A 27,709-nucleotide genomic window follows, 5' to 3' on the forward strand; every position below is an offset into this window, starting at 1 on the left:
GACAACACTTCAATTGTATAAATCGTCTTTAATTGAAAAAGCATGGAGTGGAGACTGGTCCCCTGGGAGCAGAGCCTTTTTGGGTACCTAACACCCAGCTGACGTAAAGCAAGTTTTATTCAGTTAGAAGCTGGAGGGGTGTATGAGGTCTAGAGACCAAGAGGCCCTCACCGTCCTTGGCCTGACCTGTAGGGGAGAAGGGTGGGACTTATTGCTGAATTGGTGTCTCCTCATTTGAGGGGCGTCAAAAGTATATCCCATTTGTCTTTTTTATTCTAGACCCACTACCCTAAAGACCTCAGCTTTAAAGGGGGCCTGGAAGGAATTCCTGCTAAGGTAGCTAAGTGTTTATGTCCCCCCAACACAGGCACAGGTCCAGTCATGCCATGGTTCTGGCCACTTTCCCATCCTAGCTGCCCTTCTATGAGCCAGGGATTCCTTCCAAAACTCCTCTGCCCTTCCTCAGCCTCTGTTCCCTGGCAGGACCCCAGCTGAGTTGCAGGAGCTAGAAAATGCATGTAAAAAATAAGGTTAGCATTCAATAGGAAGAATAAGATTTTTGGAAAAGTGTCTAGGGAAAACAAGAAGTTCTGGATGATCCATCCAGAACTTAGTTCTTTGTGAATCATAGCTGGGTCCTTTCCAGAGCTCCTGCTTAACAGGTATCACGAGAGAAGGTGGGAGCGTGGGTCTAGAACTCTTACTCTAGACCAATAACATGCCTATATAGGCTCTAGTTCCATCCTAGAGGGAAGGGCTGAGAGTCGGGGTCTATGTCCTAGAGCTGAGATTCAGAAGGAAGTATAGCTCCATATGTGTCTAGAACACCACGCTCTAGAACCGGGTGTCTCTGGGGGAAGAAAGTAAACCTGTGGTGATCTGAGGCTGGCCCAATTCAGGCCAAGACCAAAAGCTGGACAGGGCTCAAATCCAGCCTCTCTCTAGATGGAAACCAGGGGTCCATCTGGGTGAAGGACAGAAGCCTGATGGATCCAGAACAGAGCCTGGCAGCATGCCTGTGTTCCAGCACAGACCCTGGGTGCAGAAATGGCCCTGGCTGGGGTGCCTGGTGTTCCAGAACCTGTCTGGAACAAGGCAAAAGGTGGAGTAGCGAAAGAAGGAAACTGATCCTGAGCTGCAGTGGACCTATAAGTCTACGGCTTGGTAGTCATGAAAAGGGCAAAGGGCTCCAGGAACTGGCTGAGCCCGGGGTGGGGAAGATTTATGCCCTGGTTTTGTCAGTTTTGGAACACACGCGCCATCTCAGGAAAAGGCTTTGGAGGGTGTGAGTGTGGAAGGAAAGAAGTGATCAGCCAGGACCATTTTGAGACTTCCTCCTCTCTGACCCCTTTCCCGGGCCCAAGGATCTAAGGGTCTCAGCAGCCCCGGAAGTCATGGCCGGCCCCTAGGCTCCCTCAGGGTAGAGCACCTGGTGGGACGTGGCTGCTCAGGGCATGAGTGTGGCAGCAGGGGTGAGAGCAGGGCCAGAAGCAGGGCTGGGAGACAGGCTGTGGTGGTGGCGAGTGCAGGGAGCCTCCAGTCCGGGGACTACATGGCAGCGGGCAGAGGGACTGGAAGGGGAGGTCTCAGGGACACTGTGGAGAGAAGGCTCCTGGTAAACAGCCACTGTGAAGGGGAGAGAGAGGAGCAGGAAGGAGAGTTAGGCACCAAGAGAGCTCTGAAAGGGCTCCCTTCCCCTACACTGCTCCTCTGGGAACGCACAGAAGGAGAGCTTCCCAAACCTCCAAAGGCCAAAGCCTTCCTGGCTTGACCTGTCATAGCATGTGTCCTCTTAAAACACTTACAGCCCCTTAGCTGTGTGTCACTAAATGTCCATGTCAAGGTCAATACCATCCCATGTGGTCCACCTCTTCCCTGGGGGTCCATACTCACCCTCCAGGAGCTTGGGCACAAAGTGGGCGGCTGCCTTGGTCTTCTTGACTCGATTTCCCTTCATGACTCGGCCCTCCTTGTCCAGGCCCATGTACCAGGCCCGGCCAGAACGACGCTGGTGATAGAGAGCAGAGGCGTACAGGACATAGTAATTCTCAAAGACGCACTCCTTAAAGCGACACTCAGCTGTGAAATGTGGCTGAGGAGACAAAGACCCAGAAAGGCACACACAGACAGAAAGACAAAAAGACACATCACTGAACAGAAGGGAGCCCTGGGAAGAACAAGGCAGGATATAATCCATACGTTTGAGACTGGGAGAGCCAACTTCTGAGTCCACACAGGAACTGGGAGAAAGGGAGCATGAGGAAGAGTCTGGTGGCCCCCCGAGGGCCGGGAACTAGACTTCTGGGGGCCTGGGATAAGAAGATAACTTCTCTCTGCTCTACTCCCAACCTCTCACCATCCAGGGCACCTGGAGGGAATTTCTGCTTGGAGGAGTTCCTGAATCCTTCCCCAGCATCCTGAATGACTCCTGGGAAGTGAGTAATAATGAGGTCTAGAGGAGGTTGGAGAAGACACAGGGGTCCTAAAAGGTTGAAAGAGTTGGACATTCAAAGAGCCTGGGGGTATTTAGGAGGCTATTGGAGGAGAACGGATTGGAGGGACGCTAGAGGAGGTGCTTGGGAGCGGGCAGTGAGGACAGGGTGTCGGCAAGAGCTGGAGGGAGAGGAAGCCCTGAGCTGCAAAATATCTGTAGTTGGGAAGGCTGTAGCTAGGGGAGTCCCCTGACTCCAGGCCACCCTGCCCCCTTGTCTCACCAAGCTGTAGAGCAGCCCCTCAGCGTTCATGGCCATGTAGTTTCCCAAGTTGGCACTCTGGGTGGTGACTACACGGAGCTCCGCAGGGATCAGGTTGAAGTGGGCTGGGGGTGGAGAGAAGGGGTATCAGTACCCCAAGCCTCCAATCCCCATCTGAGCCCCCCCCCCTCAATTCTGGTCCCAGTTCTACTTTTTCGTTTGCGGGGTCAAAGGGCCAGACTGAAAACCACAGAACATGAAGCCACAATACGACTGTCATCTCCTATGCCTGCGCTCCCCATTCCCACCCAGCATCTGGATTCCCCTCTCACTGAAAGAGCTGGTGTCCTCTGGGGTGCCCTGGATGCTCCCATCGGGATTCACCTGGAGGTAGAAACCCTGGCGGCAGAACAGTTTGGTGACGATGCCTTTGAGCTGAGGCTCTGGAGAGAGAGACATTCATCTTGGAATATGACATCTCTGTTCCCAGAAACATTGCTACACTTGGCGGGATCAGAGGAGAGAAAAGAAAGGAGGATGGAAGGAAGGAAGAGGGTCCCAGGGCCCCAGCTCCCTGACCCTCTAAGCAAGCTCTCTCCCACCTCTCTTTGACTCCAGAGGAAGCTGGGGTGTGGGTCCCTTCTGCCTCCTCTAACCAGCTTTCAGTTTAATTGATTGAAATTTATTTAAAGGTTTAATTCCTACTCTACAGCTCAACCAGAATGGGGGGAGGGGAGAAGAAGGAAGAGGAAAGGGAGAGATATATGGAAACGCAGAGGACAAAGGGAGACAGGCAGAGCTGCTGAAGGGGCAGTGTGTTTGCGAATATGGGGGGCATTAAGGTGACCCCAGGGTAGGGGCGCCCCCTCAGGGGTGGGGGTGGGACTGGGCCTGACGCTGACTCAGCACCTGCTGCTGCAGCTGCCGCTTGCTTCGCGCGGGCCTCGCCTTGGCCCAGCGCCGGACTGTCTGACACTGACCCATCTGTCTGTCTGTCTGTCTGTCAGTCTGCTGGCTCGCGGGGGCCCAGCCCTCCCTGAGGCTCAGCCTCTCCCCTTCAGCCAGGTAACCCGCCTGGGATGGAGGATATTCGGTACCAAACCAAGGAAATGGGGGAGGGGGCCAGGGAGCTGGTGAGGCTGGCTGACTCACGTGGGGGCTGGGTCCCACTCAAAGAGCGGGCTGCTGATCGTACCACTGCGGACCGTACCACTGCGGAGGCGGTGGGGGGATGAGGACGGCAGCGGGGTGGTGGGGGGTCTCCCCCTAAGGGAGCTGCGAGCGGACGGGAGCGAGGCCAGAGGGACTTCCCGCCTGTCGCACCGGGACGGGGACCACAGGCTAACCTTCACAACTCTCTTTGCCTGGCGCTTGCGGCCGAGTTCCCGGTACCCCTTCGCAGATGGTACGACCCCCAGTCTCCGTGCGGGTATCCAGCCGTGTAGTGTGTCTGACTTCCTCGCGGCAGAGGGTCTCCTGAGCCCGTGGGGCCCGATTTCTGAGCCGTGTAGGCGGTCGTGGGGGAGTGCCCAGCTCCCTTCTTGAAGTGCAGGTCACGGGAGGAGGGCGCACAGAGGGGCGGACTCGCGAGGTAGCTGCAAGGACACCCGGGGGAGAGCTGGGGAGATTAGTACCGAGCCAGGCAAGCTCGGCGAGGAGGAACGGATCGAAGGCTCGGAGGAGCGGGAGAACGAGGACGGGGCTACCGGAGCCGCAGAAACCCTCGGGGTGACCCAGGCGTCTGGAACCCCCAGGCCCCTCCACTCGGCATTGAAAGAATCGCGAGAGACGGCACGTAGGCAGAGGATGGTGGGGGTGGGGGACTCCTGTGTTGGGAGGGGGGGCGAGCGGGAGCTTCCAGGGTTCGGGGCACCAGGCTTAGCCGCTCAAGCCTTCCCTTTGCCCTCGAAAGCGAGGAGATTCGGGTTTATGGGCGCGAGAGAAGGGAAACTGAGGCATCGTTTGGCCGAGAGTTTGTGGTCCAGGCCCACCTCCTTTCACTTTCGGGGAGTCCCCGTGAGTCGGGCCCCGCTCTTCCGAGTCCCTGGCCTCAACCTCCCAGGCGGAGAGACCCCTGGCCCGGAGACCCCTCCCTAGCCACTCACACGGGCAGCGGTCCGGTCACGCGGGCCACCCCCCGCACAGTCGCACCTTGGACAGCAGGATGAGGAGCTGCTTCTGGCAAAGGGACTTGGTGCCGCGGGGACACACCCGCAGCTGCGCCGACACGGGCCGGCTGCCCCCGGGCTCGTGGACCTCCCGCTTCTGCCGGACCAGGCTGCTGGCCAGTGCCGCCATGGTGCCCCGGGAGGAGACACCCCAAAACCGGCAGGCTCCCGGAGCGCGCTGGGCCCCCCCAGAGAAGCCCGCTAGCTCACCAGGACATGCTCTTGACTCTCCGGTCCGACTCGCCGCCTCACCCACGGGACCTGAGGATAAGCCCTAGACGACCCCCACCCCAGGCACCAGCTCCCACCCTTGGGCCTCGTGCTAGCTTCGCCAGACCCAGCAGCCTATGTACCTCTCAGTTGACCCCACCCTCGACCTTTGCCCCCCACAGAAAACTCTCCCTTCTCTGATCTCCAGTGTCCCTGTCCCCCACTAACACTATCCCAAAGCCAAGACCCTCAAATTTTCCACGATGTGGTTCCAATATCCCCAGGCACCTTTCCACCCTATTTCCGGGCCCTGCACTCCTGCCAAAGCCACTCTTGTAATTTTAAGGGTGTGGGTCCTTAGCTTTGGGGATATTAGCTCACCCCACCCCTGCTGGGGTGCTGCCAGTGTCTAGGGAGAACCCAACCTTGGTGTCTTTTCTTTTGCCACCCTCTAAGTGATGAATCCCCCACTTTTTTTCACTGAAATCCCCCAAAAACTATGCCTTGAAATATCCAGACTGTCGCCAATCAGCAAGAAGAGGTTCCCAGACCCTGTCTCTGGACGATACCAATTTTTACCAAGTCACCCCCATTTCTAGTGGCACAGCATTCCAGCTGCTGAGCCCCTTTCCTCACCTTGTTACCATCCACTCCTTTTGAAGTCACCTCCAAATCCGCCCTTCCTAGTGGTTACAGCAGCTGGTTGTCTGGAGGGCCCTGTGTCACCTCGGAATAAGGAGCATAGGTTTTTGGCTTTTTTCTTTTTTTCTCGCAGCCCCTAATTTCCTCGGGGACAGCTGGTGCTGTTTAGATCCCACGCCCTCCAATCCAACCAGCCCCCCGAGGGAGGAGTGCACCCACATTGTCACAGGTCCCCAAATGTGAACAGACCCGCTATAAGTCAGAGCGCATCAGAGCTTTCTGTGACAGGGCTTCCTTGTCCTCCCCGGGACTGCCTATAGCGCCCCCTCTTCCTTCCCTGACGCCCCTCAACCTGTCCTGTCTTGTCAAACCGGTGACAGCTTGCGCTGGCTCCAGTTGCATGTTCCTCCCTCCGTGTACCCAGCAAGTGGAGATTCCCCCCACGCCCGGCTAGGCGTCCCGGACCCCAGGAAGGAGTGAGGGTGTTTCCGCAGAGTGCCCTGGTCTGGCGAAGTGAGCACTGGGCCTGGCGGCTGGACCAAACCGAGCGGCGGCAACGGCGGCAGCGGTAGCGGCTGTGGGAAGCTGAGGCGGCGGCGGCGACAGTGGCTTCCCCCTCCTCCGAGAGCCGGTCCGGGGGCGGGGCAGGGGGCGGAGACCCCGGGAAAGAGCGGGAGGTGAAGCTGGGCCGGCGGAAACCCGGGGTTCCTTGGAGGCAGGGAGTGGCAACGGTCTTAGAGACAGGCGGAGCCGAGGCAAGGCCGCATGTCTCGCATGTCTCGGGATTCAGAGCAGGAGGGACAAGGAGGCGACTCCACTGAATGGAACTCTGGATGAGGGGAGAGGTTGGGCTTAGATAGATGGAATGGCAGATGCCCCGAGAACGGAGAAAGGGACCCTACTGCCCGGGATGGAGGACAGAACTGGATGAGGAAGGTGGCGGGAATAACTGAAGAGATAGCGGTGGTGGTGAGGTCTAGCCTGGGGTGAAATCCGGCCTCCTTAATGTCTCTGCTTTTGTGTGAGACAAATTGGTCAGTCCCTGGTCTCCATATCTTTCTCCTTTACACGTTTTTTCAGCAAATATATTACCCCCATCCCGATTGACTCCTAAGAGAAAAGACCATAAGAACTGGAGGGAGATGGATGCCAGAGGCTGCACCGGAGTGGGAGGGGTGCTGGCCACAGATTTGGAAAGTGGAGAGGCCAGAATGGAACGACCTGTGCCAGGGATGGGGCGGGAGGAGGGTGGGAGGAAGTGGAGGAACCAGCGAGGAGGCCTTCTAGAACGGGCTCTTCGGGCCCAAAGCGCTCAGCCTGTCTCCCAGGTGAGGGGAGAGCAGTCCCCTCCACATCCCGCTGGCCAGCAGAAGCACATTCCAGGTTAGTAGGAACAGCGTCTTTAATGGGCTCCGCCTCCCACGCCGGCTAAGCCACCCCCCTTGCCTGCAGCCTTGGCCTCTTCCACAGAGGGGTGCAGGGCGCAGGCAGGGTCCCTGCGAAGCAGGGCCAACGCCCCGAGCAGCGAAGCTGCGCCGTCCCCCGCACGGAGCTTTTGGCCACTCAGAAAATAGTGGGGCAGCGTCCCGGCCTCGAGCACCCGGCACATCTCATCCAGCAGCCCAAGGCAGCAGGCGACCGCATTCTCGGCTCGCGCCAGATAGAGTGCGGGCAGCCGCTCACACGCCCAGTAGAGCAACGTCCACAGGAGGTAGGGCGCCGCGACCCTCGTCCTGGCCACCAGAGGGCGCGGTAGCGCGTGGGCCGTCGCGTGCGCTTGCAGCAAGGGAATGGGTATGCGCATCTTGAGAGCCAGCTCTTGGCGGGCGAAGCAGAGCTGCCAGCCAGAGTCGTCCGGCTCGCTCTGTGCCGCCGCCGCCGCCACCGCCGGGCACCAGGTAGAAGGAAGACGACTCTGAGGCCAGCGGGCAGGCCCACTAGTGCCTCCGAGCCCCCTGGGGACATCCGGCCACAGACACCACGGGGATCAAGTCGAAAATCAGGAGGCGGCGCCGGGGCCCGGGCGTAACCAGTATGATGGTGGTGAGCCCCGCGTGGCGGGCTGCCTGGACCAAGCGCGGGGCACCCGGAACCGGAAACGGGGACTCAGCGACCGCAGCCAGCGAAACAAAGAACCAGGCAGCTACCTGGGCGAGGCACAATATGGGCCATGCCTCCGGAGCCTCCAACGTCTGTGGCACTGGGCTAACGTCGGTTGCTTTGGTGACGTCACCATTCGTTTTTTTCAGTGGTGAGGGAAAGTCAACATCGGTTACGTCTTGTTGAGGCAACTCTGGCACTGAAACATTACTAGGTGAGTTTTCCAAAGACTCGTGTGCCTCAGGCTCAGTGTCGTGTAGCTGGTCCACGGAGATTTGTGGATCCTTGGGAGTTTCTTTGCTTCGGGCTGGGTGGATCTAATCACGTCCTCCTGGGACAGGGGGTCCTAGGCAATCCTGCCATGCCTCCCGGACCAAGGTTCCACGTAGCTGCTATGGGAGGAAGAGCCATGTGTAACAGGATCCCACGTCTGGTTGCAGCTCCTGCCCATCTAGAGAAAGCACGGGCACCAGGACTGTGAAGCCGGCGTCGTAGTGAGGTCCCCGAGCATAGGGACCTAGAGGCGCAGGCCCCAGATCCAGGGAACCCTCGCGAAGCCCACAACGAAGCAGCAGGAGCTCTGCCTGAGGAGGAAAGCGAGGGTCCCGGCGGTGAACGAGACCTAAGGAAAGAGGAGGGATCGTAAATTCGTGATCCAGAGCGTGGGCGGGGTGAGACGGAGCTGAGAGCTGCAAGTTCCCGAAGGCTGGGAGGGTTACTTACCAAGCAAAGAGAAAACAAAGTCCTTGGCCTGGAAGAGATCTGGTCCTGGCTTGGGACCTTCACTCCAGCTCGCCTGCACACCCAGCTCCTGGATCAGCAGGGTTAGTTCTTGCAGCTGCGCCCCAGAGCAGAAGTCGATGTCCGTGAGCAGCCGGGCTGGGGCTGGGGGTGGTGGGCCCCACCAGGGAGCACTCCCCCAGACCGTGGAAGCCATATGGCTCTGTCGTTTGGGAGCTAGGAAATACACAGACGGGAGGAAGCCCAGACGGGCCGTACCTTTTGCTGAGGAAAACTGACCCCAGTTCTTTTCTCTTCCAGAGGCCAAGAGGGTTCCCAAGACTCAGTCCGCCAATGGGTCTGCAGACGAAGGGCCCTAAATTTAGTCTTGAAAGAGAACAAATAGATACCTCCTCCGTCCTTGCCCTTTTCTCATATGCTGGTCCCCCGCCCCCATGGAACGGTTCACCTGACTCAGCAGGTAGAAAGTAGCTGTTTGGGCCCTCCTAACGCATGCGATAGCCTCCTTTGCTGCACCTTGTCTACGTCCCCCTTACCTCTTTTTCAGAAGAGGCTAGTGGTTTGCAGCTTCCCTCTTAGGGTTAGCTACAAAGGCTGGGAAGAGAATGGATAGGAAGATTCCACAGGTAACTTCTTCCTGCTGCCTGTAAGGCCACGCCCTGAAATTATAACCGCGCCCCTTTCTGGAGACTGTCGGGGTGGTTCCCGACCAGCCCGGCCTCCAGTCAGAGTTCAGTCATTCCTTTCGCTCTGCAGAGATCTCGCGGCTATCCTGGGAGTTGTAGTTTGTCTTCAAAGCTACCAGGGCGTTGGGGCCACGCCCCCACATCCTTTCCTGTTCCGTTGAAGTAGTGCCTGATGGAAGTTGTAGTTTCTATGGAGGTAAGCTATTCTGTGTCTTTATGATAAACTATTCTGTGTCTTTATGATAAACTATTCTGTGTATTTACAAGGCCAGGTGAACCGCACAAACACTCCTTGGGGTTAGAACACAGGCCTAATAGGATGGATCTGAATAGCAAACCATACTGAGGGACATACACTAGGGCATGCGGAGAAATAAGGGACTCTATATCTCACTTGGGAGTAGAGGAGCCCTGGTCCTTTAAATCTAGAATGGTTCTTGCATGCAATTATAACTTCACTTTAGAGATGAGACCGCAAGGCTAGAAAGGTTGCACATGACTTGTCCAAGGTCAGAGCTCAGCCAGAGAGCTGTTGGAAATGGGCTCTCCAGCTGGGACATATCTCCTTGGAATCGGTGGTGGTAACGTTAGACAAGAACACACCGATAGTGTGCATGTAGTGACCCAGGGATGGACATCTGACTCAGGGAAGGGACATGTTAGTGTTGCCCACCTCAGACACACAAGTGGTGGCAGGGAAAACACTTTGGAATCTTGCAGCTTATCTGTGTATACAGAAGAGTTATCAGGACTGAAAATCAAGTCCAGAGGAAACACCAGCTGGGCTAGGGCAGGGCCATGAAAAATTATCAGGGGAAGGAAATGGCTTTCAGCGACCAGTGCTATTTGGACACAGCTTAAGTCCAGGATGAAACTAGGAGCCAGAATAATAGGACAGAAAGATAGGACACCAGAGACACGCTCACAGATTAGACCAATGCACACTGGACCAGAAATTCTTACATGCCTTTTTCCCAGGGGTCTGTCTCCACAGTGAACTAGGCCTAAGTCCATGGGCAAGAAAATTAAGTGGAGACACCTCGAAAAATTTAGAGGCCTATGAAGGAGGGGACCCTCAGAATCCAGGGCTCAGTTTGGGGAGCCTAAAACACAAGGATTCCTAGTCACTGACAAAGAGAGGTCTTCTCCCTCAGTAACCAAGAGCCCCAAACACAGCCCAGAACGGGGGAGGCAAGTTTCCATACATCTGGTCGTGACCCAAGAGACCAGATGAAGAAAACTGAAGCCTGGGCTCTTTCTCACAGTCTGGGGAAATCAGGCATTGGCTGTCCATCCCACATCTTACCTCCTCCCCAGAGGGTGGCTTCTGAGCCACCCTAAAAAGAGCTAAGTTCTCTGGGCTCTGGGGGAGCTTTAAGATGTTGGGGGTGGGTGACAGGGAAAGGAAAATTGCTCTAAACTCTAAAGCACTGCTCTCCAATAGCATTTTCCATGATGATGCAAATGTTCTAAACCTGTGCCGTCCAGTGCAGTAGCCGCTAGCTCCATGTGCCTACTGAGCCCTTAGAAGGTCATGGCACTGAGGAACAGAATTTTTTTTTTTTTTTTGGCCAAACCATGAAGCTTGTGGGGTCTGAGTTCCCCAACCAGGGATTGAACCCCAGCCACAGCAGTGAAAGCGCCAGGTCCCAACACCTGGACCACCAGGGAACAGAATTGGATGCCAGGGAAATTCCGTTCCCTGAGGAAGAGAATTTTTAACATTTTAACTTAATTTTTAACAGAATTAATTTTCCTTAATTTTAACTAATTTACATTCTAATAGGCATTTGGCTAGTGGCTACTGTAATTGACAATGCAGCTCTAGGGCCTTGGGGATAACGGATTTAGCTAGACAGCGATGGAGGGAAAGCAGGGATAATTTATGTCCTCATCAGGCCCTGTGGGATGGGGCTGGGGTGGATGTCCTCAAGCAACCACAGAACTCTTCTCTTGTCTCTTTACTCCTCATGCATATCTGTCCCCTCTTTTTCTAAGTTGCTCATCACACACTGATATCCCCACTCCTTTATGGCCTCTGGTGAGTTGTTGGATGTCTCTCGGTGAAGGCGCCTGGGAGACAGAGCTTCACACTTGTCCCTGCCTGCTCTGAACTGTCTCTGGCGGGCGCCAAAGACCACATGCCCTAGCCGGGTGCCTGACCCAGGACAGTAGGGCTTCCAGCTGGTTTTGGGAGGCATATACATCTGGTGATAGTTCTGCAGGCTGGAGGAACTGTATCCATTGGGTGGTACACCCAGTCTTGGCTGCCTGCTCACCGGGTGGATGATTGCAGCTCAATCAGTACAGGTACCTCTGAGAAGGTTTGCAGGTCATTGTAGGCCACCTGAGCCTTGGGAGAGCAGGAGTTCTGACTGGGTGGGACAGAAGTCCATGGTATGTGCTGCCCAGCATCCTCCTTTCGAGGAACTGCCTCAGATATAAATGACTTTCGGGTCTGATGTGGGCCCAAAACTTGGACAGAGTCAGTTCCAGATTGTTCTTGTGGAGGCCAGGGTTTGGGATAAGGCATGAGTTGTTATGGAGGCCTGATCTCTTGGATAAGCCAGAGTCTTGAGTAAGAGCTGGACCCTTATCGGGGCCAGCATCGCGATTAATTCCCGAGTACTTGTGGAAGTTAGGGTCATGGGTATGTTCTGAGCTCCTGTAATTTCCAGCATCTTGGGTAAGGCCACATCTCCTTTTGACTTCAGTGGCTTGGGTAAGGCCTGGATACTTACGGAGGTCAGAATCTTGAGTAAGGCCTTGGCTCCTGCAGACTCAAGAATCTTGGGTAAGACCTGGATTCTTGTAGTCTCCTGAGTCTCGGGTAAGACTTGAGCCCTTATGGAGGCGAGGGGTTTCCACAAGGCCTGGGCTCTTCAGATTCCTGGCAAAGGCCTGAGCTCTTGTTGACTCCAGAGTCTTGGGCAAGGTATGGACGCTTCTCTGGCCCAGAATCTTGGGTAAAGTCTGGACTCCTAGACACTCCTGAATCTTGGGCATTACCTGTACTCTTGTCACATCCAGAATGTTGAGAAGGGTGTGGGCTATTATGGAAGCCAGTTTTTTGGGAGAGCTCTTGACTTTTATACAGTACAGTCTCTTGCTTTCGTTCTAGATTCCTATAGACTCCAGAATCATGCAGAAAGCCTGAGCTCCCCTGAATGTCAGAAGTTTGGAGAAATGGTGTGTTCTTGTGGAGACCAGAGGGCTGGGTGAGATATGGGCGTTTAAAGAAACGTCTATCTCGAGTAGAACCTAAGCTCTTCTGGGAGCCAGAATCTTGGGTAATGACTGGATTCTTCTGAAGGTCAGAGTCATGGGAAAGGCTTGGATTCTTGCAGAGGTAAGGGTCTTGGGTAAGGCCCGGAAGCTTGTGGAGGCCTGGATCTTGAGCAAGGCCTGGGTTCTTGGGGAGGCAGTCCTGGGATCATTGCTGGGGTTCATTGCTGGGGTCTGTGAAAGCGGTACCTGGCGAACCTCAAGTCATTTTGTTTGCACAATGAACATCTCAACAGATATAGAGGAATATAGACCTCACTTTCCATACCAGATGGGTTCCTGGAATGTGAGCAGATAGGCCTTTTATGAATCACCCTGCTTCTCTGTTCATTTTCATTTGACTAACGTTATCGATCATTTTAAGCTGATTCCATCAAGTGGGTCTATATTGAGCACCTGCTGTGTGTTTGGAGTCTTGATGGAAAATGCCCACTGGCTGTTTCTCTTTCTTTCTCTCTTTTTTTTTCTTTTTGGCCATGCAGTGTGGTTTGCAGGATCTTAGTTCCCCGACCAGGGATTGAACTGGGGCCGTCAGCAATGAAAGCGTGTAGTCCTAATCACTGGACATCCCGGGAATTCCCTGTGGCTGTGTGGGCCCTGGCACCCCCCACACCACCACAAACCACCTCCTCTCTTCTTTTTATTCTTCTCCCAGTCACCTCTCTGTCAGGGAACGGTATACCTAGGCCTTTCCCGTCCCCTCAGCCGTGCTGGATCCAGAGACCGGGGGGTAACAGTGGGACAGGGCCTCCACCTCCCTGGTCAGCTCCCACAGCTGCCGCCTCACGTCTCTGGCATTATAGGCTATGCGCCCTGAGGAGTGGCGCCGGGGGATGTCTGCGACGTGGGCTGGGCCCAGGATGGGTGGCTGGGCTGGTGAGCACTGCTCCTGTTCTGCCTGGGGCACCCCCCAACCGTTCTTGTGGCTCAGGGCCTGAGGGCTGTGGGGCGGGGGTTCACAGGGTACGCGTAGGCCTGTAGGCCCAGCTCTGACTGCCTCTCTTTTGAGCGGCCTTCCCTCTACAGTTTGCTGGAAGCGGATGGTCTGGGTAGGTGGCTCCACAGCATCCTGGGCCCAGGGAGTCCAGAACCCCTGGGTGGACTGAAAGCCTTCCCAGTCCTTGGGGCAATTCCAGTTGTGGGGGCAGATTGTTGTGTGCTGACGTGGGCGCTTCTCGTCATCGCTGTCAGTTGTCAGGGGCCCAGGCTACGGGGCGGTGGGCGCGGCGTGCTGAAGAGTCGCAACGGCGATGGCGGTGAGTGGGTGGGGGGGACACGATCATTTTCACAGGGTCCATGGTGCACCGAAGGCAGACTGCAGGGGCGCTCTGCTTCGGGGGCTGGGTCTGCTTCCCAGGTGAGCATAACTTAGAAGCTTCTGTGGATCGGGGACAGGTGAGAGGCTGGTGGGGAGCGTGGCTCCTCCAGGAATGGAGAGGCAGGTTGCAGGAAGAGAAGCTGCATAGTTATGGTGTCTGAGCAGGGAGAGCGCGAGGGGAAGGGGTCCACTTAAGGTCAGGGCTAGAACACCTGGTTTCTGCCTTTCCTATTCCCCAACCTCCCCATCCTCCACTTACCTTTCTCACAAATAACACGAAACACTTGGTGTAAGAAGCCACGGAGTCTGCGCCAGAGCTAGGTCAGGGAGGACACAGTGACTGAGTGGCCGTGGCCATGGGGGTCCCTAGGGCCCCAACCTACTGTGCCCACAGTACTACCGGCCGCCTTCCTGTCCCAGAGGCTCCTGGGGGTAAGTGGGTCACAACGATGTGGGGCTCTCCCTCACAATGTGCCAAGAGGGAGAGTCCTGGGCCTGTGTTTGACCCTCCAGCCTGGGCCAGGGCTTAGCAGAGGCCAAACCCTTCACCTTGCATGTCTCTCCTGTAGCCAGCCACCTGCACCAGCCCATAGGCCCTCTGGCCTGTTTGGTGTCTGTCCCCATCAGCCCCTGCCTGGTCCTCTACGCCAGGCTCTGACCTCTGCACAAACACTGGTCCTGATCTTAACTCCCCGAACAACCCCATTACCAATGACCACCTCACCCCAGCACTCACTCCCCGTTTCTCTCTGACCTCAGAGCTGTTCACTGGAAAGGGCTGTGGGCTCGGACCCCCTCCTCCTCCCTCACTGGCAGAGTCACTTCTCCAGGGTTTGTTTCTTCAGAGCCCCACCCCTACCTCCCAACATAACAGCAGGCAAAACCAACAGTTAAACTTTTATATTTACAATATTCCATACTGGAGTCCCTGCGCCGTGACAAAGTCATGATGCAATCAAAGGCAGGACTGCAAAGCAGCACTGTGCCAGGACGGTGGACTACATCTCTATTGATTTGTTTGGTTGTGTTAAGCTTATATATGGAAAGAGCACAAGGGGGATTTGCGCCCAGGGTTAGGAAAATGAGAAAAACTACTACCCCCCCCCACTATTGTTATTACAAAATGGAAAGTACCTATTTCAGCCCCAGGAAACTGCTAACGCAATACACAAATGGAAATATAGGGATGTTCCTATGGAAAACACCTCCAATTGAACAACAGTGGCCCTACGAAGGGGCTGTTGATGATTTTGCTTTCATATGGGTCCACTATAAAGAAAGGTTAATACTCTGGCAACAATTGCCCGGTGATAAACAGGAGCATAGGAGGTATTGTAAGTGCTACTAGTGGAGTCAGGTACACAGGAACTGTAGGATATATTGTAAATATTTTTAAGGCACTATTCAAAAAACTTGCCCATGCATTTAAGAAAAAAAAGTGTCATGAAGAACCTAGGGGTAAGAGAGGAATAAAGACACAGACCTGCTGGAGAACGGACTTGAGGATATGGGGAGAGGGAAGGGTGAGCTGTGACAAAGCGAGAGAGAGGCACGGACATATATACACTACCAAACGTAAGGTAGATGGCTAGTGGGAAGCAGCCGCATAGCACAGGGAGATCAGCTCGGTGCTTTGTGACCGCCTGGAGGGGTGGGAGGGAGGGAGACGCAAGAGGGAAGAGATATGGGAACATATGTATATGTATAACTGATTCACTTTGTTATAAAGCAGAAACTAACACACCATTGTAAAGCAATTATACCCCAATAAAGACGTTTTTAAAAAAAAAAACTTGCCCATGCAGAAAGAACAAGAAGATTGCACTTCTGTATTAAAGACCTTACATAATAGCTTGGCTTAACTATTAGAAAATAACCTGCAACTAATGAGAACTTGGGGAATTATCTTGTTAGTACATCTAGAAACTGGGGACATTTGCAGAAAACTGACAAAAATATTTTGAGGTTAGAACATGTTGAGATGTTTTGATTTTGTACATGATGATGAAACCTGCCTATATATAAATACCTGCTCTGAAAAATAAATTTGTGCTTGACGTGCTGACATCTACAAAGGGTGTCAGGTCTTGTTTCCTTCGCTGACGCCGTCCATCCCTCAGGTTTACCTGGACTCGTTGGAGCTGGACTCCGACAATTTACAATATTCTCTTCATCTTTTGCCAGGTTTAAAAATGTGTACAGAGCCGCGAAGGGTTGGGGTGGGGACAGGGGATTGTCAAGGAATTGTTCTGGGGACAGGGGCTGGGCATTGGAGTCCGTGGCTGAATCATGGGGTCCTCCAGCCCCCCTCCCATGCCCCAGTTTGGGGGGCAATTGTCTACAGGGTTCAGGGCCCAGGTCCCTAGCATTTAGAAGGCAGGGCTGTTTGGAAAGGAGCTAGATCAGGCAGGGGAAGGGGTGGGAAAAGAACTAAGTTTCCATGGGTGGAGGTGGGGGCAGAAGGGACAGTCAGGAGGCAAAGTTCTGGGGAGCCAAGACCAGGGATTTGGGGGTCAGTGGAAGACAGCACTCCACCCCCTATTCAAATTTGGCACTAATGAACCCACAAAATGCCAGCAGACGAGGATTGGCTCCTTCTCGGCTGGTGTCCCTTGAAACCCTTCCCGACATTGTTCCTTTCCCCAGAGGCCCAAACCATTTCTCTTTGGGCAGTCACCTTACACACATCCTTTCAAATCAAATTCTTCCTGCTGCTGTCTGCCCAAGCGCCGTCCCCCACTGCCCCCTCCATCTGTTCCTCAGTACAGCTGACCCCGTTCTCTCCCCCAACCTGTCCGGGGAAGCCTTTCTCCCCTGCTCTCCTCCCCTCCCCCCTCCACTGCTCCTTTCCTTCAGCCCTGGGGGCCCAGGGGAGAGGGGGCAGGTCAAAGGAGGGGGTGGGCAGCTGAGGGGAGAAGCTGGCTTGAGACCAGGAAGGGATGTCTTCAGAGGGGGACGGCAAAGGGGGGAGGGAAAACAGGGGCAGAGAGGGAGGGATGAGACATGGCGAGAAGAGGGACGCAGGCGGGACCCCTTTAGCTGCCACCTCCCCCTCTCCTGTATCCTACCTGCCCTGGCCCAGGGCTGAGGAATCCTTGGCACGTTTTGGGGGGTCTTCGCCCCTCAAACCCACCTCAGCAGTTTGGCACGGATGAGCGACGGTCTGAGGACTGAGGGAAGAAGGGCTGCCCTCAGACCGCGGTGAGAGCTTTGGTCAAACATGCACGGCCTCTGTGGGTGGCAGGTGCCATGCAGCCCCCCACCCCACCCCACCCCCCGAACTCTAGGGGAAGGAGGGGCAGAGCTTAGGGTCTGTTCATCTCCTCAGGGTTTGTCCCTCCCCCTCAGCTTCTGTCAGTTTGAAGTCCTTTCACACCTGCTGTGTGAGAAGTTAAGTGCTGGGCCTGAGGCCCTAAGATGCAGGGAAGTGCTGGAGAGAAAGGGGTCGTCTGCATGGGAAAACGTACATCCACATGCAAGAACATGTTTCCACTCAGAAATGCATCCTGGACCCAGGGGAAGACAAGTTCCCAGGCACCACAGGGATGCAAGATCTCCTCTCTTCCCCGTGGCAGGGAATGTGTGTCTGTCATCTGTGGAAGGCGAGGCCTGCCCGGGGGAGACCGTGCTTCACCTCACTTGTGCCACGGGGGATACACATGCTTCGCTGGGGCGGGAGGGCTGGGGGCAGGGCAGGGGGGCTGTGATTTCCTCGCTACTTCCCAGGCATCACCCTGCATCGTCCGGTGGCCAAGGGTCGCTGTTTGTGAACACACCACTTCCAGGGTCTCCAGGGGGTGGGAGGAGGGAGGAGGTGGGGGCACAAATCCCCACAGAAATTCTTTGAGGGAGCCAACATGTGTCCAGGGCGGCAAAAAAAAAAAAACCTCACCCTGCACATGGTTTCTCACCCCCTCGTGAGAAAGCACACCTCCACGTGGGAAAATAGTTCCACGTCTCCACACACCGAAGACGGGTGTCCAGACGACGGAGGGGAAAAAACACCCCCCCCAGTTGTTCAAAGGCCCACGTCCGGAGAAGAGAACGGGCCACTCCGCGAGGGAGAAGCGCACACATCCCGGCGAGGAAACCCATGTCCACCTAAAGCTCCTCGATGTGTCACAGCTCCACACGACAAAAGCCTGTCGCCAAGTCCTCCTCCCTGCCTTCTGAGCTGGCCGGGAGGGCCGGGGAGGGCGGCCTCCCCGAGCCGCCCCCTATACCCGAGTGGTGGAGTGGGGATGGGGGAGCGTGTTGTTGTGGTTGGTAGCGGTGGGGGGAGGTGGGGGGAAGGGCCCAAAGGGATGGAGGGAGGGGGGCGGCGGGGGAGGTGGTGGCCCCAGGCCGCTGGGCAGCAGGGTCAGGGCCCCGGGGGCCAACAGTGGCAAATTGTCCGGCGCCCGGCGCAGGGCCAGGGTGTAGTCGGGCGGGCAGGCGGGGCGCAGGGCCTCCGCAGGTTCCGCCCCGACGCCCCCGCCCCGCTTCAGCTGCAGCGACACCAGCTCCTCCTCGGGTGGCAGCTCACGGCCGGCAGCAGGGAGCAGGGTGCCCCGCCGGGCACGCCGGTGCCCGGGCCGCCTGGGCGGGGTTGGGGGGGAGGCTGAGCCGCCTGCACCGCAGCTCCTGCCGCCGGTCCCGCTTGTAGTAGAGGGCGGCGAAGGCAAGGATGTTGAGGAAGAGGGGGGAGCGCCCACGGCCACGGTGACGCTGAGCTCCGTGGAGTAGTCTCGGGAGTCCCCGGGCAAGCGGTCGTAGGCCCGGGGACCCGGCTCGGGCTTGGGCTCGGGCGGCAGGGTGGCCGGAGGCGGAGGACGGCGAGTGCCGGGGGCACCAGGGGGCGGGCGCGGCGGCCAGCGCGTGGCGTAGGGAGGGAGGCGCGTGGTGGTGGTGAAGAGCTCCGTGTGCAGGTTGTGCAGGTGCGGCACGAGCTCCAGCCAGAAGGCCACCTTGTTGGCGCGGTAGTTGGCGCGCACGCGCGGCTTCAAGCCGATGTGCAGGTACTGCTTCTCCTTGATGTTGAACTTGCTCCACACCACCTCCTCGAAGCGGTTGCGCTTGGTGTGGATGAACTTGGTGTCCTGTGGCACCGGCTGGTTGGGGTCGCTGTGGACACAGCGGGGCAGGGAAAGGAGGAGTAAGGGTGAGGCTCCCATGAAAGGCAGGGGTGGGGGCGTGCTATGGGAGGAATGGGGAGAGAGATGGACAGAGATGCAGAGAGCTGGGGAGATGGGAAGAGAGACAGAGACGGATACGAAGAGACAGAGAAACTGCCAGAGACGGACGGACAGACAGACAAATAGGGATGGAGCCAGACTGCCAGAGACAGTCTGAGATGAGGACAGAGGGGCAGAGAGGGAAGAGACAGACCACCAGTGACAGAGGCAGAGTCTGAGAATGAATGAGATAGAGACATATGGAAACAGAGACACAAAAGGACATGAGAGACAGCCAGGGGGAAACCAGCGAGTACAGAGTAACCAGATCAAAGCAAGCAGAGATATCAATAGATTTCAAGAGAGAGAGGCAGAGACAGCAATAGACAGACAGACACAAACCCTCACACACACTCAGATATACAGATGGGAGCACTCAGACAGCGGGCCGAGCTCTGGGAGGAGAAGGAGAGAGCTGGGTGGGCAAGGGAGGGAAGGAGAGACAGACACGGAGCCGAAGGCACCAAGTGAGCCCGCCCCCCAGAAAAGACAGGGACCTCTCTGTCCAACTCTTCTGAGTCTTCAACACACACAGAAGAGCTGTCCGGCAGGTGTCTGAGTTGAGAAGGCAAGAGTGCCTTGATGGAGGAATGATGGCCGTGTGAAGGAGAGGGAGAGAAGGGGCTGAGGATGGAGGCGGTGTGTGCCCTGACCTGCAGGGATGCCCGACCCAGCCCCTCTGGCCCTCACCCGGTCTTGGCGAAGTTGGTCCAGTAGGTCATGACCATGGCGCTGAGCATGACATCATTCTTGGAGAAGTTGCAGGGGAAGAGGTCGGTGGCACCCACCATGGGCACACTAAAGACATAGGGCAGCTCATCCCCGTGCGCTGCATCTGCCCACTCGGGCCGGCTCTCAGCCTGGCAGTGGTGGTAGAAGGTGTAAAAGTAGACAGGGGACTGGTAGTCAGCGTGCAACTTGGCGGTGGCCACAGCCGGTGCCACCCACTGGTGGCTGGTAAAGAGCGCCAGCAGGGTCTAGCGCCACATCTCGCCATTGTCCCTGTCGGCCCAGTCAGTGTACATAAACTTGATGGTCTGCCGCAGCACATCCTTGCCCTCCGGGTAGCCATACAGGTTGTCCACAAAGTTGGAGACGGTGAAGTCGAAGGCGCTGGCGGACATGCCGTCCTCGCTCTCCGCCGAGTCCTCCACGAACTTGAGGCCCTCTCCCTGGTTGACACTGATGAGCATGTCGTAGTTGAGGAATTCTCCCTGCTGCATGAGGATCTCAGGGTCATCGGGGACTATGTCACCATCCACCACGGGCCCAAAGGCGATATGGTAGCTGGGGAGAAGGGGTCAAGGTCGCATCACCTGTTCACCGGCCTCCTCTCAGCTCACAGCCTGCTGAGTCCTCTGCTCAGAAGACTCCTCTCCCCTAGTTAAAACCTTCTGAGCCCTTCAGGGTACTTGACCTCTCAGGAAGTCCTCCCTCAAGCACTTCATGGAGCCTCGTGCACACTGGCTCTGTTTAGGCACCTCCGCTTAGGGAAGGCTTCTGGGAGAAGGCAGGGCCCCGGGAGGGCCTTGAAGCCCACCTCTCCTGGCTAAATGGAATGCTTGTGGCCTGCGGGCACCTCTCACCCTCAACCTCCTTGGAACCAGCAAGGAGAATGGAGGCCTGGACCTGGCCCTCTCCCACCCCCATACCGGGCGGGCTGTACGTCCTGGTCCACCAGCTCCCGAGAAGGCTTCCGGCACAGACACTCCACGGCCTCGGCGCTGTCCTCCCGGTCACAGCCCACCTTGGCCGCCAGCAGCCGCATGTACTTGAGAGGCTGGTAGTTGACAGACCAGCTAGAGATAGCAGTGCCACTCTGGGCGATGGCCTTCTGGAACAGCCCTGGTGGGACAGGCAGGCTTTAGGCTGGGCTGTATCAGCCTGAGGGAGGAGAAGGGGGACCTGGTGGGGTTGGGGGTGTGAGAAAGGGGACAAGAGGGACAGGCTGAGGAGGTGGCTGGTACCTTCCGAATGGTGGGAGAGGATCAGAAGGTTGACACAGGAGGCCCCTGCCCCAGATCCGAAGACGGTGATGTGCTCGGGGTCGCCCCCAAAGTGGGCAATGTTCTCACTGAGCCAGCGCAGGGCCTGGATCTGGTCCATGAGCCCGTAGTTGCCTTTTGCAGCCTGGTCCCCAGTGCTGAGAAAACCTGGGGGTAGAGGAAGAAAGGGGGCTTCCTGGGGGTGTCACAGCACGCTTGCCCTCTTTCTGGGCAGCTCAGTCCAACCCAGAAGCCATTCTGCTTCTGCTGGGTTTAGAGGAACCCTGCCAGCAGGCCCTCCTCCCAGACTCCAGCCCCTAGAGTTGGCTGCCCACCCTCACCAGGCACCCGAAGCCGGTAGTTGAGTGTGGATACAATGACGTTGCCGTAGGTGGCCAGGACAGAGCCATCCAACACGTTCCCGGTGCCCTCCACATAGGAGCCACCATGCAGAAACAGCATCACCGGCTTCTTCCCGGAGTCCCAGATATCTGCGTGGGGAGGGGGCGGGTAGGTGGGCCGGGGGGTGGGGGACAAGGACACAGTCAGACCAGAAGCAGCACCGCCAGCTCCCAGGCCTGCTGAGTTCCAGCCCAGAGCTCAGGGGACATGTCACTCCCATCCCTGGGGGGCAAGAACGGATTCTCCTCCCTCCCTCCCCAGCTAACCCTGGCAGAAGATCCCTCCCCACATCCTGCCGGTGTGCCCTACAGCACTTCTCCCCATGCCTGGCAGACCTTCCAAGAAGCCTAGCAGAGGCAGGGCTGGGGGCTGGCCCTCCTCAGGGCATCTGCTGGACCCAGGGGAACCCCTCCCCCCACACACACAGCAAATCTCCTTCCTGCTTCTAGGAAGAGCGAGCTCTCAAGGCTGCCACTGGAGCTAGAGATCCTGGGAGGGTCCAGGCGTTTCCTTCGACTCAGGCCGTGGGCCTCAGCTCCACATGGTAGCCTGTTCTGTGGGTGAGGGGGTGCCAGGCCCTAGGGTCCCTGGGGGCTTGGTCTCCTCCCCAGTTACCATGGCAACCCCCAGCTTGATTACTGTGGCCAGAGGCGGCAGGGTGGGAAACAGCCTGCCTAATGAAGCCAGGGTGCAGCTCTCCCCCAAACTGGCCTAAGTCCTGAGCTCTGGACCCTTCTCTTGTCATGTCCCCAAAGGATCCCATGATCACTCCCATGTGTAGAAGGCCCCTTGAGGGGTAACTAATTCTGGAAGAGGGTGGGAGTCTGAGAGGGCTGGCCAGGGTCCCTGCCCCTGCAGCTCCTCCATGATGCAGCCACAGTGCCTGTGCTGGCGTCACCCCTGGCCTCCAGGCCCTCCTCTTTCTTGACACCTGCAATCTCTGACCAGCCTGGGCACTCGGGCAAATAAGATCCAGGCCTGGGCCTCCACAGCTGGTCCCTAGTGCCTCTGCCCGCCTCACTCATGCCGCTAGGAACTTCCCTCCTGGCAGAAGGTCAACCAACAGGTCACTGAGACACTCCCCTCCATCCCCCCACAGACAGCTTCCTGCCTCCTGTCTCTTAGGATCTGCTATGACAACTCCTTCCACCGGACTTTGGCCAGGAGCTCCTAGGTGGGCAGTGCCCTCTCTGTGTCCTCCCCCAATCCTATTCTTCCCTTTGTTCCTGAACCCCCAGTGGCCTTCCAACAGTTCAGGCTTGTCTCCTTCCCTCCGAGGTCCTGTCCTAAATGTCTTCACTCCTCCCCGCTCCTCCCCACCCAGCACCTCCACTCCCAGCGAGGGGGGAGGGGGAGTCAGAAGGGGGAGGAGCAGGAAGGGGCGCTGGGGCGACAAGAATTCAAAACCAACAACAAAAAGGAGGATCAAGAAAGAAGAAAGAAAACAACAACAACCAAAAAACAAGAAGCTCTCGGGGCAGATTCAACAAGAAAAGAAAAAAAACCCAAAAAATCAAGAAACCAAAAAGATCCGTTTTTGGAGAAAAAGAAAAAAAGAAAAAAGTTCTTTGCACTTTTTCAAAATTTTGTGGTGAAACTTCAAGATATTGGGCCCTGCTTTCAAAAATGTCCAAATTCTTTAATTTGCTTCAAATGTGCGTTTTCTGCATTGGACAGGCTTTTTTTTGGAAACTGTAGCAGGTTTCTGCTGTCTCGATTGTGTCATCAATTTGCCAACTTAAACTTGTTTTTTTCAAATGTTATTTTGCTCCAGATTAAAATTGTTTTTTCAAATGTTATACTACCCAAGTTTCAAAACAGTCCAAATGTCTTGGGCTTCCCTGGTGGCACAGTGGTTGAGAGTCCGCCTGCCGATGCAGGGAACTCGGGTTCGTGCCCCGGTCCGGGAAGATCCCACATGCCGCAGAGTGGCTGGGCCCGTGAGCCATGGCCGCTGGGCCTGCGTGTCCGGAGCCTGTGCTCCGCAACGGGATTGCGGGGCCACAGCAGTGAGAGGCCGGTGTACCGCAAAAAAAAAAAAAAAGAAAGAAAGAAATAGCTTCCTTATTTTCAGCTATAATTTGACTCCCTATAACTTCCACCTGCTGGGACTCACAAACAAATCTAATTGCTTTTGAACTAGCAGAACTATACTCTCATGACTCCCAAGGCTCATTGATGTTACTTGGTTGCTGATGACAACCATGATAGATACAAAGTTTTCTGAGAGTCCAGCTCCATATGAACATCTGCTCCACATTTCCCCAAACTTCTCACTCATTCTCCTTTACAAGTTGCTCCTGAGCTATGATTTTACTAAGCTCTTCATGCTCTCAGACGTAAACTGAGAGGAATGAGATTTTTTTTTAATTAATTAATTTTTTTTTTACCTGGTGCTCTTGCTTTTCCTCTTGTTGCTTCAGTTCCACGTCTGGCTTTGGTCTGAATGTTTGCCTTCTGTCACAGCCCCTGTTGCCCTTTGATATCAGCCTGGGAGGAGCAGGAACTCTGCCAGACTCCCCTAGTCTTCATAACATTGACCCCTGAGGAAGGCTGATAAAGACTCAAGAAAAGCCTATGACAGGGCAGATTGGCAGGCCAGGGTCTGACCTCTGGGAGAGAATGAAGTATTAGTGGGGAAATTCAGGGGTTTTCAAGTGAGAGGCCAAAGCTAAAACGTCCCTCCTCTAAAGGGCTGAGTGTTATTTCTATACATCATACAAGCATCTCCTGTCATGGTTAATTTCATTTCAAAGCTCTACGTTTATTTTAGATTAAGCTGTCCTGTACATATCTATTATGAACAATATTAACCTATTCTATCACCTTCCAAATCGTTTGTCCTATTCTATTCACTTTTATTCACTTTTTCCTACTTTTCCTCTTTGTTGGACACAAGACCCAGCCTAGAAAAATACTCTTTGGTGAAGATTTGGCTACCCCTGGGTGAGAGGATTACAGATGATTTTTCATTGAATTTCTTTTCCTTTCCTTTTTTTTCTTTAACTTTTCTGTATTTTCTAAATGACCTACAATGAACATCAATTGTTTGCGTAATTAAAAGAAAACAATTAAGTGAAAAAAAATAAACAGGTAAGAGACAGTTATCTCTTTTGGGGATGCTGGTTAAACTGGAACAAGTGAATATTGGCCAGCAATTATTGATGATGATGATGATGATGAACCTATGAACGTTAACTTACAAGGACAAAGGGTCTTTGCAGATGTGATTAAGAAAGGATGTTGAGATGAGGAAATTATTCTGGATTATCCATGTGGGCCCTAAATCAAATCACGAGTGTTCTCATAAGAATTTAGTAGAGGGACTTCCCTGGCGGTCCAGTGGTTAAGACTTCGCCTTCCAATGCAGGGGGTGTGGGTTCGATCCCTGGTCAGGGAGTTAAGACCCCACATGCCTCGCGGCCAAAAAACCAAAAACAAAACAGAAGCAATATTGTAACAAATTCAATAAAGACTTGAAAAAGTGGTCCACAACAAAAAAAAATCTTAAAAAAAAAAAGAATGAGGTAGAGAGAGATTTGATACCTACAAAAGAGGAGGGGGCAATGTGACCACAGAGGCAGAGATCGGAGTGATGTGGCCGCAAGTGAGGGAATGCCGGCAGGCACAGGAAGCTGGAAGAGGCACAAAATGGATTCTCCCCTAGAGCGTCTGAGGGGAGCACAGCCCATGCTGACACCTTGATTTCTGCCCTCGTATGTCAAACTTCTGGCTGTGAGAGAATAAAGTGTTATTGTTTTAAACAACCAAAGTTGTGGCAATTTGTTACTGCAGCCACAGGAAACTACCATACTTCTCTCCGCGTAAGTCAAACCATCAAACAACTCTTTGTTTCTACTCCAATTTGCTTATGCTGAAATGGCATTCTGAAATAGGTTTCTGAATACCCCCTCGGGTTTTTTTTTTTTTAACTGAGGTTACTGTTCCTATGAAGTTCTGCTTTGTTGGCATGACACTTTGTACCTGTCTGGCTCAAAAGTTATTTCCAGGATAGGAGGCAGAATACATACTATGACGAATAATCAGCACAGCAACATAGTAAACTGCAGAGGTCTGCTCTCAGCTTCAACTTTAACCCTTTTTCACTCACGTCATTTCCAAATTCAGTCTCACTTTTATTTCATTTTAAAATTTATTATTATTATTTCTTGGCCGTGCCACGCGGCATTTGGGATCCTAGTTCCCCAACCAGGGATCGAACCCGTGCCCCCTGCAGTGGAAGCACAGAGTCTCAACTACTGGACCGCCAGGGAAGTCCCCAGTCTCATTTTTAGTGCTACTACCTACCTTAATTCTCAGCTTCACTCTCACACTGAAATCCTTCTGATATCACTTACTTTTAGAAAGATAAAAAGGACCGTCATTTACTGGACATATGCATTTGGGCACAAGGGACCAAGCTGGGAGTGTGGCACATGATACGGAACCTGAGATTATATGGCCAGTTAAGTGGAAGAGCTGGCATGCAAAGCCAGGTCTGTTTAAGACAAATGCCCCTACTCCTTCCACTGCCTTTCAAGTTTGGGATTCTGGATTGCTTTGGAGTCTTCAAAATCTGAAATCTACCTAAGTACCTCCTTTTTCCTTCCCAATCAACAGGAAGGACATTTTTGGGGCAGAAGAACTAGGAACTGTATTGTTTTCTCCTTCTTATTCTTTAATGCACTATTAGGGACCAAATCAGGAGAAGGAAGGATAATGTGAAAGATGAGCAAAGAGGGTTTCTCTTCCTTCTTCAGAGTTCCTTAGTTAAGTCCTCTGGTTATGAATAGTATGTTATCAGGCCAGCGAGGAGCTCACATTCTGGCTCTGATACCTCAAAGCAAATGTTCATGATACAAAGCAACTTGAAATCAGTAGCTTGTACAGTGGTTTTTTTCTAGGTCTTGGGAAAATGATCTGGCCACGCTGCTGACAGTTGGCGAAGAACTAGAGCTCCCAATTTATTTGTGTTTATTCACCGAGCATTTCAATTTATCAGCCGAGATAGGTATAGCACAGCTTTCCTGGTCAGTAGACACAAACTGCCAAAATCCAGCGTCCATCTCACTCTCAATTCATTTGTCAAGATGATTCGGCTAGAATAGCAGACTAGATAGCATGGTGACCAAGAGTAACAGTGCTGGTTCTACCACGCCACCACCTGACTCTGGGTAAGTCTCCTTTCATTCGTTCTCTCATTCAGTCAGCTGTTTTTTAAAGCACCAAGGGCCTTGAAATCCTAGCTCTAGCACTTTTTAGCTTAGAAAGCTTTGTTAAGATAATCCAAACCTCACATTCCTTCTTTGTAAAGTGGAGATAATAATAGTGCCTTCTCCATACGGTTCTTGTGAGAATGAAGTGCGATGATGTATATAAAAAGGTTAGCATGGTGCCTGGCATATAACGTCAGCTTTTCATTCGATAATCAGTTACTAAGCATTTACTGTGTTCTGAACATGGTACTATGTCCTGGGGCCACCCATCATTTGCACCATTTAGTGACTGCCTTCTTTGGGCCAGATCGGCAACTTTGATGATCTCAAATTGTCCTCGTAACAACTTATAAGACATGCATTATTTTCACTCTCTTATAAATGAGGAAACTGAGTTCAGGGAAGTAAAGTTGAAGATTACACACCTAGTAAGTAGCAGAGCTGGGATTTGGACTCCTATCTATCTGATTCCAAAACCCATTTACTATCATTCTGCCATGCAGCCTTTACTGTTAGCAAGAAGAATAAGACACATGTCCTGTTCACAATCTAGAGGGGGAAAACATATATTAAAGAACTCATTGCAATACAACATATGTGATAACACCAGGTGTTATCGCATTGTTCTCGTTCAGTTCTCATAACAGCTCTGTGAGGTAGGTACTGTCATTATTCCCTTTTCACAGATGGGGAAACTGAGGAACAGAGAGTTTATGGTGCTTGCAAATACTATAGTCCATATACATGACCGCCACACTCTAGTGCCATTCTGGAGAGCTAGAAACATATGAACAGTGTGCTTGGGGTGTTCTAAGGAGTGACAGTGACTATGCTTGTGACAACAAGATAAGATTTCATAAATGAGATGGTATGTGAGCTGAAACCTGCAAGTAATACACCAAGTTGAGGGCTTCCGTGGTGGCTCAGTGGTTAAGAATATGCCTGCCAATGCAGGAGACATGGGTTCAAGCCCTGGTCTGGAAAGATCCCACATGCCGCGGAGCAACTAAGCCCGTGTGCCACGATTACTGAGCCTGCGCTCTAGAGCAC

General features: G+C 54.2%; 2 protein-coding genes and 2 pseudogenes across 2 annotated transcripts; all 4 read right to left on the bottom strand.

Moving 5' to 3' along the window:
* Positions 1–13: 13 nt before the first annotated feature.
* On the bottom strand, positions 14–6,811 carry LOC101276744 (fibroblast growth factor 11-like). Its single transcript, XM_049701929.1, has 8 exons — positions 6,806–6,811; positions 6,253–6,446; positions 4,845–5,062; positions 4,040–4,288; positions 3,026–3,136; positions 2,715–2,818; positions 1,894–2,092; positions 14–1,626 (listed from the first exon to the last, which is right to left on the bottom strand). The coding sequence occupies exons 1-8, from the start codon at positions 6,809–6,811 to the stop codon at positions 1,448–1,450; spliced, it is 1,260 nt and encodes a 419-aa protein (XP_049557886.1). The 3' UTR covers positions 14–1,447.
* Positions 5,818–9,194, bottom strand: LOC101276995 (transmembrane protein 102-like; annotated as a pseudogene).
* Positions 9,195–13,180: 3,986 nt separating this feature from the next.
* On the bottom strand, positions 13,181–14,549 carry LOC101278710 (spermatid maturation protein 1-like; annotated as a pseudogene).
* Positions 14,550–17,765: 3,216 nt separating this feature from the next.
* Positions 17,766–22,468, bottom strand: LOC101277251 (neuroligin-2-like). Its single transcript, XM_033418024.2, is given in 8 exon segments — positions 17,766–18,429; positions 18,431–18,525; positions 18,528–18,946; positions 19,747–20,343; positions 20,709–20,901; positions 21,024–21,209; positions 21,383–21,619; positions 22,342–22,468. Coding segments are annotated over 8 exon segments (2,223 nt in total). The 3' UTR covers positions 17,766–18,060.
* Positions 22,469–27,709: the final 5,241 nt, after the last annotated feature.

The sequence above is a fragment of the Orcinus orca genome, chromosome 19 (genome assembly GCF_937001465.1).
Source record: "Orcinus orca chromosome 19, mOrcOrc1.1, whole genome shotgun sequence".
NCBI classification, from domain to species: Eukaryota; Metazoa; Chordata; class Mammalia; order Artiodactyla; family Delphinidae; genus Orcinus; species Orcinus orca.

Bases quoted from the DNA above. Each gene is read 5' to 3' on its own strand.
- LOC101276744 (XM_049701929.1), bottom strand. The intron at 5,063-6,252 runs GTCCAGCCGCCA...CTGGTGAGCTAG, and splicing joins CGTTGCCGCCGCTCGGTTTG to CGGGCTTCTCTGGGGGGGCC. The intron at 3,137-4,039 runs GTTAGCCTGTGG...CTCTCTCTCCAG, and splicing joins AGGCAAAGAGAGTTGTGAAG to AGCCTCAGCTCAAAGGCATC.